Raw genomic sequence first — 12,504 nt, 5'->3', positions numbered from 1 at the left:
TGGCATACTACAGGTGCTTAATAAATGCTGGTGGAATGAGTAACAGAGTTCGGGGGGAGGGATTCATGAGATTATTGCCAAGATGTGAGCATATGGTTTCCTAACTACCATTTTATCCTTTAGTGGTGTAGAAAAAGCACTTCAAATCGTGGATGATTTCTTCATCTGTGAAATAGAAAACATCTCTCCTGTCACTCACAGAGATATGTGAGAATACCAGCAAAAAGCATAAGAATATGCATTGTATAAACCATATATGACTTTAAAATGTGTTTCTCATTGTAAACAATATAGACGACTTATATTATATACTCTGTGAAAAAAATTCTTCTGTTCTTGTTCTATTGGCTGAAGATTAGAATAAAGAAAATCAAGAGAATATTACCTCAGTAAAACTGGCTAAAATGACAGAACTTTTATTTTGGCAAGTAGCACGTAAGTGAATGAAAGATTTTGGAAATAAGTTTTCAAAACTAATGTTTTCCAGTACTGTTGTTTTTCACTTATGCAATAAATTTGTCTCTGATTCACTGCATACAAATCATATCTGTGTATCAAATCAAGATTAAATTATACTAAAATGAAGAGTAAAGGGCCAGAAATTCTGCCGTGCTTGGAAAATGTTTTGTTTAATGTAGCTTATTTTCAAAATACTCTTCCTAATTTACTTGGTACCATATGGGTTCATGAAATCAAATTTTACTAGACACTTTATACACTAATATAACCTTTGATTTGATTTTGTTGTATAATATGGAGGTTCTTCTTCTAGATTAGCTGTTGAGAAGGACTAGGCTACAAACCTAAACTACAAGAGGCAGCTAACTGATGGGTATTAACAGTTTCAGGTTGGTATTTCTGCTTCTGGATATAATTGAGTAGCTTATAGTCAAAAATGAAGTTTGCTCTAGCAAGATGACTTTAAAAATGCAAATTAAGTAAGATGAAGATGATGTTTGAGAACAAACAAATCTGTCAGGACTCAAGACTCAACATCTCCAAAGGAAATAAATCACATTAAATGAAATCAGACATTCTGTGCCTCAGAAATAGTCTTAATATCCAAAGCAGTGCAAAGTAAGAGTATAAATGAAGCAAAGACTGTCCAGAGACAGGCTCAAACCCTGAGGGTCCTTGGCAGGCACATACTGCTGAGGCCATGGAAGTTAGAGACTTTCAAAGTAGAGGGCCCAATTTAAGCTTTGCAAGGGGAATTTCTTAGAACAAAGAAAAAAAACTGAAGAAATTAGATTAGTACTCACAGAAATAAGAACAGAGGTTCTAGTCTTTCAAATTGTTTACTTAATTGAGGTAATATTTCCTGAATTTTTATACATATTCCAATAAAGGTATCTCAAAATAAAGACAGTGTCAGTCAATATCTCTTCAAGGTGTTCAGCACCTGATGTTCAGTTAACGTTTCACTCATTGGGATAGAAGAGAAAATCCAGTGAGTGAGAAAAGATCGCCCGCACAAAACAGTTCTGGTCACTAAAGAGACTGATGGTTTCAAGTACCATTAAAGTGGTTCTGATAAGTATGTTTTAAAATACACTGTAAGAAGGAGTATGTCAAAGAACATAGGAATATACAAAGATTAAATAAACATTACTAGAGATAAAAACACACTTTTTAGTTAAGAAGATAATTTATAAGAAAGATATAGGAATTTGAAGAAATATGGCAATTTCCAATGTGCATACTACAAATGATGGTCATTAATTCGTTTAACTAAAACTACTGACTCACCAATGTGACTCAAGTCAAGTTGATACAATATATTAATAGCAACTGAATAAACATTTCACTGCCAATCTTGAAACAACCAAAAAACTCCACATTAGTAATATGTTTGAATTTTGACCAATTGACTAATCCCATCATTGCTAAAGTCATGACTTTAATGTGGCTTAATAATGTTAATCTCTTAGTGACTAGAACTATTTCATATTGATGAAACATTTCCTCTTCACACTCACTGCATCAATGAAGCTTTGATTTGGGTTACACACACAATGCACATGGGATTTCAACTTTTCCCTAGTGACAAACACATGTGAAAATCTGCCAGGATGGATAATCAAAAGAAGAAGTCAACAAGATGAAAATGCAGCACAGAAACATGATAATGCTGGAAGCGAAGCCTGACCAGTGGACAAATGGTGTTATGGAAGAAGAAACCAGCTCTAAGAATGGTGGGGGTTCAAGAATGCAGACTCGCAGGCAGAGGACAACAGTGGAATGAAGTTGTCCCCCCAAAGTAGGGAATGTAGCTTTGACCAAAAGAACAAGACTTCCTAAAGGAGCCATTATCAAGAAAAAAGTTCATACTAAAGAGCCTCACTGGGCGGAGAAACCCTGTCTCGAAAAATCCAAAAAAAAAAAAATCCAAAAAAAAGAAAAGAGCCTCACTGGGATATTTCATGTCACCAAAGAGTGAGGAATACTTTTCAGGAACTGGTCTATGGTTATCACTATAAGCAAGGCATAAAAAATTCACCAAGTCATAAAAACACACCAGCTCTGTCATAGAAGTCACATAAGAAAAAGGCAAGCAAGGGTAAAACTACCTTGGTATCTTTGAAGCTTTTGCAAAGAAGTGTAACACATTGATCTTCTATATTGCCAATGTTCTAAGTAGTAGTGAACCAGAGACAAAAGGCAGCTCTATTACTTTTACTTTCCCACATATGCATAACTAAAATGGAAGAGCATTTGAAGTGACAAGAAATGTTTTAAGGGTCATGAAGCAACCATAATCTCCTTATTGATTATTTCTCACTTTGTATAATCATTGTGTGATCTCACAATACTATATAAAGTGAGGACTATCTCTATGTGGGGGTGGGTAGAGAGGACAAAAGTCAATTATCAAAACATCATTTTAAGTTACCAGAAAAAGAAACACAAGTTAAAAGCGTAGTTGTAGCTCAATGGTTGAACACTTGTCTAGAATATTCACAACCATGAAGACAAACAACAAAAATGAAGAAAATAATGAAAAATTAAACTTTACAGATTTTGATTTGTTTTATGAAAAGAAAAGTGAAAAATTATAGGAAATGATAAACCCTAGCAAGACTAAAACACTAATAGCTGATTATAAAATTCATATAAAATTTAAAATATAATAATCGAGATAGCCAATATATTCTGAAAGAAAATGGAGAGTCTTTAAGACTTACACTACATGATTTTAAGATTGAATAAAATGTTTAGTTCTTAAAAATGTACTAATATTCCCCAAAACATATAATCTAGTAGAGCAAAATGCAGAATTAATAAATAAAAGATAGAGTCAACACACAAGCCTGTCAACAACATGCATACTGCTGCTGGTTCTGACAAAAGTGATGTGCAGCAAAGAGGATCTAAGTTGGATTAGATTGGTTCTGGATCTACTGAACACCCACGGGGCAGACTGTGAGTCTACCTCACATGATGCTTGTGAAACCTTGATATCCCTTACCAGCACCACATAAGCTGTTTGTGGTGTTGCAAACCTGTCATCCTAACACTTGGGAGGTGGAGTAGGAAGATCAGGAGCTCAGGCTCAGAGTTTGAGGACAGCCTGGGCTGCATGAGACCCTATCTCAAGTAACAAATTCGCAAAAGAAATCTGTGTCAATAGAAGCAAAACTACAAGATATGTTTGTGATGCAACACACAAAAAAGCCTTGTGACAGTGACATTAAAAGCCCTATTCCTTGATTTCTATGGCAATTATGGTATTTGAACTACCCATTTCTAATTTTGCATGTCATGGTACATGTTATTTCCCTAGAGTGATAACTTGTGTAGAAGTCCAAACTTCAAAGAAAGTCAATTTTAAATAAATTTAAGATGTAAATACTTTGAGGTAACAGAAGGAAAAACTCTAATAAAACAGTCAAATGTCCCATTTTACCCATACACATGCACACAAATGTATCCCTATTTACAGGTTTTACAAATAGATATTTGGCTCACTTACTTCGAGCCAAATCTCATTGTCTTTCTGCAGGCTATCTTCAGACCGCTCACTGCCTTCATTCTGGGCTCTCTTCAAACTGAAGACACAGGGAAACCATCCAGAAAGTAGATAGTGGGGGGATGAGTCTGGATGATGCGTAGTACAATTCTGAAAAGCAATTTCAGTCCCAAATTAAGTCTGGAGTGCAGGAGGTAAATAAAATCGGACGATCTCTAGCACAGAGCCGACTTTTCTACCTAACGACCAGCCCACAGTTAGATACAGAATTCAGAAGTTAGATGTAGGAAAACCCAAATTCATGTAGAAGAATTTCTCAAGGCTGTAACCCTCAAGATGTATCTTGGGAGACGGTTGAAGGGGAGGGGAAACACAGGGAGGCGAGCAGAGAAAAATGTAGAGCTCAATAAAAATCAATTTTCAAAAAAAGATGTATCTTCCTAGGGTAGAAAACACACAGGACAACTCTCTGCCCACCATCAGCATGGAGTCTTGCCCAAAGAATTATTCTGGCGTACTTCAGTGGACTGATCCAATAATTCATTTCACAAGTCTTTTCAGGATGATGTTTAGGTCCTTATCAATCAGCGTCAACTGGCCTAAGAGGGAGGCTACTGAGTCACACAGACTGGGAGCCCTTGGCTGGTTAGAAACCCCAAGAAGCAGAATTTCAGGAAATGTCTCCTCCTTCACTTAGAGAAGACATTTAGGCTAGACTAAAAGCCACTTCAGAGAGCTGTCGTGAACGCAGAATCGCCAACTTTCCTGGCTTTTTGTCACTGGGCACCAGAATTCTAAGGAGAAAGAAGCCAAGACTTGGCAAAGAGAGTGTGGCACAAGAGGCTAGTGGCCTCATTGTATCTTGCCCATCACCTTTTTATTAACGAACGCCAACTTTGTTCAAAGTTATCCAGTTATGTAAATGTTCATTTCCTCAAGATTAGCCACAAATAGGGGTGATTAAGAAGACCAGAAGACAGATGAAAATCTATAGTATGGAGCTTCCAGAAAATTTGCTTTTTTTCACAATAATCATGAGTGAACACTCAGTTGACATACATCAACTTCCCTTTGACCTGCTTTCTTCTTCTCTTAAAAGCTGGTTGCAAGATTCCGGGAGCCTAACTCAGTGTCAGAACATTTGCTGACTGTGCAAGGCTCTGAAAACCCACTAACACACACACACAATGCTGACTTCATGCTTACAGAGACAGCAACCATGTTCACAGCAAGAAAAAGAAAACTACAAAAAAGAAATGGAATCTAGACACTTGCATCTTTGATAAGACACCCGAAGACAGGCACCTTGATTAGCTTCCTCTACCCACTCAGAAAGGCTTCCTCAAAGCAGGGGTTTAAAATATACTTATTTCATCCTGGCCTACAATACTCAGAGGGCTGCTAGCTTTTACTTCTGTAGACATCTTGCCCATTGTTACAATGGATGGAAGAGTCTATTTGGCAATGAAGGCATCTGGAATGGTACCCAAAGAATCAACTGCCCTTCATCTTGTCTTTAGCATTCAACCTCTGTTCAACAATGCTATTAGAATAGCCACTTAGAGTCTTCCCAAGATCTCCCACTATGTTGGCAGATGGTCAGCGGAAAAGAGTTACCTGATTTACTAACTACTTACTTTGGCATTCCTTCAGTACTAACTTAAATCAAGTCACACTTTTACATTTTATATATATTTAAAATTTCAATTAACTCTACACTGGCCTGTTAAATGTAAAAGATAGTAACAAATAAAAATCCATAGTGGTCAAGTGACTTGCCCATAGTCATGTAATAACAATAATACTAGTGAATCCAGCAGTCCAATTCAAACTTTCTGATTTCTTGTTGCTGCTTTTGATCATTTTACACTAAATCATCCAACACATAGAGCCCAAATATAGTTTGTAACAGCTGCAAGTCTATGCAAGTTTTGAGATGCTTGGATATGCCTTGAGTTATTGAATAAAAGTTGTTGAGATCAAGTAGTGTTTTTTATGATTTTATGATTAATCTAGGTTTTCAGCTAACACTATCTTGTTCTTGTTGGGGAATATTATTTTCAGGTGTGTGACTTTTGTTTACGCTGCATTTATTAACTGTGAAGCTGTGATTCTTTGCCTGATTATTAGACACCTGATGGTCTAACAGAGCGATAAGCAGCCAAAGAAGAAAGTATAAGTGGGGCTAGCAGGCAGAGCATAAAAGGAAAAACAAGGCGAGAAAGAAGAGCCACAGAATGAGGAGAGGAAGATGTCAGCATCCAGACACCTAGCTACACAGCAAGCCATGGAGAAAGAAGGAAAAAAGGTCTACAGAAATAGAGAAAGATAAAAAACCCAGAGGCAAAAGGTAATTGGGATAATTTAAGACAAAAAAAACTGGCAAGAAACAAGCCACATTAAGGCTGGGCATTCGTAAGTAATAATAAGCCTCCCTGTGTGATTTATTTGGGAGCTGGATGGTGGGCACCCCCGAAAAAAGCCAAAAGAGTAAACATCCCACAACATGTTCTGATCTCAGTGAGGGCAAAATTGAATGCTAACATCTTGACTAAAATGTAAGATCCCTAAACACTGAGGGCCAGCCGGGACTCCATTACAATCTGTCTTCACTTACCATTGAATGAGGTTCTCCTGTTACTAGAGAAGCAGGACACTTCTTCTTGTCTTCGTGGTAGGAATATGCCTGGGTAGCCCACTGGTCCAAGTGTCCTTCAGGAGTATGGAGGCCACAGTCTATGACGCTGGTTTCCTTCTCAAAAGGTTCACAAATCCCATCTCCCTCATACCTGTAGCAAAGGCTTGGCTCTCCTGCCAAGAAATACGTATGACATTTGAGGGATTTTTTTATATGTCTTTGGAGAAATGTAGTATGGTTGTTGCTACCAATTATTCTTTAGTCCAGTCAAGACAATCCTGTGATGACCAGGGTGCACAGTACTCACCAAAACATCAACCACCAAATTATGATTTTTTTAAAAAATTACTCTTACCACTGAGACATTTTTCTCTGAGCACATAACTGCTCAGAAACTGTAAGAAACTGTGCTGCAAAGACTCCAGGTCTTATAGGCATCAGGTCTCTCAGCTTAGGGCAACCATGAGGTTTGTAGCTTTGTTGTTATTATTATTGCTTGTTTTATAAATGAGATAGGCAAGTCTAAATGAGTTTGTGTGACTTGAGAAGTGACCCTCACAAACTGTGGGGCTTGGTTTGAGTGAGACTTAGACAATCTAGGCCCATGCCTCTTTCAGCCTTGTACCCTGTATCACCTATACTGAAACAGAGCAGACAAACAAAACAGGAATATTTGCGGGCAACTATTGGAGGTGGAAGATGAGTTTGGATATGCTGGGAAAGTCCCATTCATCCACCCAGGGCAGTTCCTACTAGGTGAACAGCATTGCTACTTTGTGACTGGCTTCCTTCCTTGTAGAAAGCTTAGGTACATTTATAAAACCATCTATGAAATTCTACCAAAGTGTAGGACAATTAGTGTTAATAGCACAACCCAAATTTCTCATTTCTACTTAAAGAAACAGGACACTGAAATAGAATCATGATTCAAAACAAATCCACACTATCCAGCACTGACTCAGTAAAACCATTTCTAAGATTTATTATTCTTATAACATGCTTTTTCATTTTTTCTTCTTCACAGAAACCCCATGAGAATATCCTGGTAGTTTGTCAGCCTCTCACCAATATAGTTATTATTTTCCTTAATAACTGCTTCATATGTAAGACCCTTCCGTGGTAAAACTACTGCTTCATGCCAGTGTAAGCCATCTTCTACAGGACATGGTTCTAAACTCATTTAAGGCTTTCATCTGTAGTCTATCAAATTTATGGCACCCTCACCTTCTCAGCATGTGTGCACTTGAAACAACGTTCCCAGCAGAGCAAGCTCTCTCTCTCTCTGCCTTTGTTATTATTTATGACAATGATATGCATAGATAATATATTTTCTATCTATAACGCAGGAACTGCTCCTTTTTATTTCTTGTTTATTTTCTTTTAGCCACAGAACAAAAAAAATATGTATTTTTTCAATTCCACAAGAAAATAATAGAACAATTTAAAATTGCGTTTCAATGGTTCCTTCCAATCTAATATTTTGAAAAGCAACGGGGTAAAATCATACACTCTCATATGATAAATGTATTCATCGCAAAGGATGTCTAATAGTGGAATATACCACATCAATTTAATCCAGTCAATAACTTAAACATAAGCTTAAATATAGTACTTAAGTATAGTTAAAGAAATTGGGATATAGTCTTACTGGTGTTAGAGGCTGAGAAAATATGAGTCGAAGGATCAAATGTGATAGGAACAGCATGAATGCTGTTCTTAAGTTAAAAGCTACTCGAGCTGCATTGGAGAAGGTACGGTGTTCGGAGAATGTGTGTTTATTTTCAGTATGTGACCACTGTGTGGCTACCAAGAAGAAATGATACAAACAGAGGTGGCATTAACAAATACTTGTGCACAAAAGAGGGGGTCGATTGGTTCAGTGCACTCCACATAGCCAGACCACATCTGGGGGATTGGATTCCTTTCTGGGCATCGACCAAACAAAGCGTGCCAGGTTGGGGTAAATAGGAAAGGTCTGGAAACCTAATCACATGCGGGGATGTTTGGATTGGAAAGAAGAATAGTGAAGAGGCATTTCAAATATCTGAATGGCAGTCAAATAAAACAGGAAAGAATGTATCCTCTGAAGTGCCTGAGCAAGAAAACCTCACTTGATTGAAGAGAAAGAAAGTGAAGTTTCAGGGCCGGCTTGGCAGGGGCCTTGTGTGCCTCTAGATGAGTCACTAAGATGGTCTGAGACTCAGTTTACAAACTGAAAACTGGGAGAAAGAAAGTTTTAACAGGTAAGAGCACTGTTAAATAGAATTGTCTGTTTCGAGTACATTTTTCATTGCCAGAATTACGTGAGCAAAAGCTGCGTGCCCATATGTCAGGACTGGGTAGAAGAGACATCTCTAAAAGTGAAGCTGGACTCTAAGTCACTCCTGCCCTGTACACCTGGGAGGGAAATATCTAGCAGATGTGAGTATTCCACAAGCCCTAAATATAAAATGTGATACTACTTAATACATGGTACAGAGTGGATGGGTGGATAGCTAGACAGACGGACAGATAGGTGATATGAAGATTCTGTGGCTCAGCTTTGGCTATGGAGGGTAGAAGCATCTGTATGTTTATGTAGTAGTTGGCACCATGATAAGTTTTACGCACTGTGATACACTACAGTGTCTTAAGAATTAAGGTCCCTGAAGTTGTTTTAAATGCACTGCTACTTAAAACAACTTTGGTGTGGGGGATCTACTCTAGACAGTATCTCAGTGCACGGGAAGGGAAGTAGTCTACCTCTGAAGCACCTGTTCACGGATGCGTTCATCACAACGAGGGCGAGTCTTGTGTGCTACCTCTCACGCCAAGGGTTTAGATATGAAGTCATCTAGTTATAACTGATAACCACTCATTTCCCCAGGACAGAAAACACCAGGACCCCCTGCTGGCCTCTATGATCTCACCTATTAAACACAGACACCAAAAGATATCTTGTTTCTACTAGGGCTTAGATTATTTCCTGACCCTAATTTGTATGTAGAATCTACATTATTGCTTGTTTATCTGGCATGTTGGCATATGTGTGAGGACTCAAGAGAATGTCCTGGTAATATCAAGCTAGGGACCAGTACAATCTGTTTAGCATGAAATTCTAGATCTGCGTGCCTTTGGCTCAAATTCTACCTAGCACTTTCAGGTAAGTAAATGAAAAGAAGTCACTTAAGCCTTTTGTGCCTCCAATTAGTTTCTTCATGGTTAAAGTGAGAAAGTAATGACTATATATGTAGTATTTGGTGTTATGGCTTTATCTGTAAGCCACAAGACACTAAGAATTCACACAACAATACACTGATATATTTCTAAACATAAGACATAACCCTTTGGACTCACCCACGCAGTTGAAGCCTTCCTCCAGTGCACACACTCTGGAGCACCCGTCTCCATTCAACAGGTCTCCATCGTCACACGTTTCTCCAATACTCCTAGAAATATACATTTAGGCACACATAAAATGATGTTTCTCTCTCAGATATCATTAATCCATTTAAGCTCCTCATTGTGCTTTAAAAATTGAAAGTTGTACAAAAAGCAAATAGTTAATGATTTACAGAAAACATTAAAAATAAATATTTAAAGTAGATGGGAGTTTAGCAAAATGGTAGATTAGTTAGGTCAGTGGGTTGTAGGAATTCCTAGAAATCAAGTGTATTGTGGAATAGGAACATCTGGGAGAACCTTGTGGGAGACTCAAGAGTGTGCCTGGCAGGATCTTCACCAGAACTGTGACAAGTGGGGGGTTGGAAAAAGCTGGTTTGTAGCTTTCAATTTTACTTAATTTATTTATTAGCTCTAGTAATTTATCAAAACAGTAGCATTACGATATGGTAATAACTAATTATAGGAAATAGAAATCAAAAAATGATCCATTTACAATGTAAATTATAAAACATGGATGAAGGCAGTAGAGTAGCACAACATATACAAACATACACACACACATACACAAAAGGTTAATATGTAATCTTGAAATCCCACTCCTGGTTATATCCAAAAGAAATCTAATTAGTAAATCAAAGAGACACATGTACTACAATGTTCACTGTAGCATTATTCAAAATAGCTAAGAGATGGAAACCACCTAAGTGTCAGTCACCTGGTGGACGGAGAAAAATAATGTAACATATATATTATAGAATATTATACTGCCTCAAAGGAAAATGAAATTCAGTTGTTTGGGACAGCATGCATAGAACTGAAAATCATTATGTTGAGAAAATTAAGTAGCCACACGAAGAGAAGTATCCTGTGATCTTGTTCATATTGTGGATTTATAAAGTTGATCTCAGACACAGTTGAAAGTAGAATGGTGGCTAACAGAAATTGAGGAGACCAGAGAAAAGGGAGTGACGAGGAAAGGTTTGTTGATGTGTTCTGAATTATAATTATATAGGAGCAAGTCCTGGCATGCTTTCACTCAATGAACTGACTAAAACAAACATGTGTAGAAAATTCAAGAAGCTAGTAAAGAGAATTTGAAATGTTTTTACTGGAAGAGTGTGATATATGAAGAGATGGATATGTTTAACCTGTTTAAATATCATACAATGTAACAAAAACATCACATGGGATTGTGTGCAATTTTAACTGTTTTAACATAAAAGAATTTAATACATTTAATTAAAAACCACTGGCAATTTTAAACAGTAGCTGATTTTCCTGAGAACAGAGGAACACAATACTCTAGAGACAAATAGAACATCCCAAGTCAGCCTTGGATACACAAAAAGACCCCCCGCCTTCACAAAACAAAGCCAACAAAACAGAAATAGTTAATTGGTGAGGTCTGCTAATCTGCACCATTTTATTTTCTATTCATTTTATCATTTTTTTCATTTAGTCATTTTCCTTTATGCAGATGAAGTTATAAAAGTCAGAATTTTGTGGAGTTGAATCTCTTGTTTACATAAAACTAAAAGCTTCAAGAAGCATGGCTTGTGGCTGTCTTCAATGGTGCAACCAGGGTTCAAGTTAGGGTCTTTATTTCCTGCTACCACCTAGTGGCAGATACCATATATTACAGGGAAAGTGAAAAATGTCATTTAAAAAAAATCTTTTTTTATTTTACATATCAATTCCAAGTGTCATTTTTGATCATTAGTTGATGAGGAAATGTGGATTAAGGTACGTAAGTTAGTCTACAATGGGATTTCTTTCATAAAGCCTGTTATGGAAACAAACAAACAAAAAACCCTGCAGGTGAAACTCCCATGAAAAAAATAAGATTTGGCTACTGTAAAGTGGTTACAACTTACGTATTTTCTTCTTTACTTTTCAATATGTTCAATAGTTCCATATACAGAGAAATTTGGAATCCTAAAAGGTTGTCAGACCCAGGATATCACAAATAGCTCCAATCATTATTCAAAGGTAACTAACTATGTGGATGGATTAAGGATGAGTTAGACATGAGAATGTTTATAAATAAATTAAAACTATGGTACAGATGCAAAAACATGGTAATCATATTTTAAGATGTTGTCAGATGAAACTGGAGACAGGAAAAAAACATAGGAAACATAGTTGAAGAAATTATGGGGGGATGGTAGTGGGGTTGAGTAATGGAATACTAGCCCAATTTATGGAAAGCCTGTTTTCAATCCTCAGAACTGGAAAAAAAAAGAGTTTTAAAAAATTTCACATTCCTTTTCTCCCCAAACTACACTATACATACATATGATACATCTATGTCATAGAATTTTGAATGATCTTTTTAAGATTTATTTCTAACTAACATGCATGTTTTGCCAGGAGTATGTCTGTGCACCTAATACCCATAGAGGCCTAAAGAGAGTGTCAGATCCCCTGGAACTGAAGTTAAAAACAGCTGTGAGCCACCTTATGGGTTCTGGGACTTGAACCCAGGTCCTCTGGAAGAGTATCTAGTGCTCTT

At 37.1% G+C, this 12,504-nt stretch overlaps 1 protein-coding gene across 1 annotated transcript in view; it reads right to left on the bottom strand.

Moving 5' to 3' along the window:
• Positions 1-12,504, bottom strand: part of Pappa2 (pappalysin 2) — a 230,250-nt gene that overhangs the window by 114,956 nt on the left and 102,790 nt on the right. Inside the window, exons 9-11 of the mRNA XM_057770373.1 lie at positions 9,945-10,036; positions 6,588-6,781; positions 3,974-4,120 (exon numbers count right to left, since the gene is read on the bottom strand). Of these exons, the coding sequence (XP_057626356.1) occupies positions 3,974-4,120; positions 6,588-6,781; positions 9,945-10,036 (433 nt within the window). The remainder of the gene's footprint in view (positions 1-3,973; positions 4,121-6,587; positions 6,782-9,944; positions 10,037-12,504) is intronic.

This window comes from Chionomys nivalis, chromosome 5, assembly GCF_950005125.1.
Source record: "Chionomys nivalis chromosome 5, mChiNiv1.1, whole genome shotgun sequence".
In the NCBI taxonomy this organism is placed as follows: Eukaryota; Metazoa; Chordata; class Mammalia; order Rodentia; family Cricetidae; genus Chionomys; species Chionomys nivalis.
Note: the sequence above shows the minus strand (reverse complement) of the source record. Positions and strands in the feature narration are given on the sequence as shown.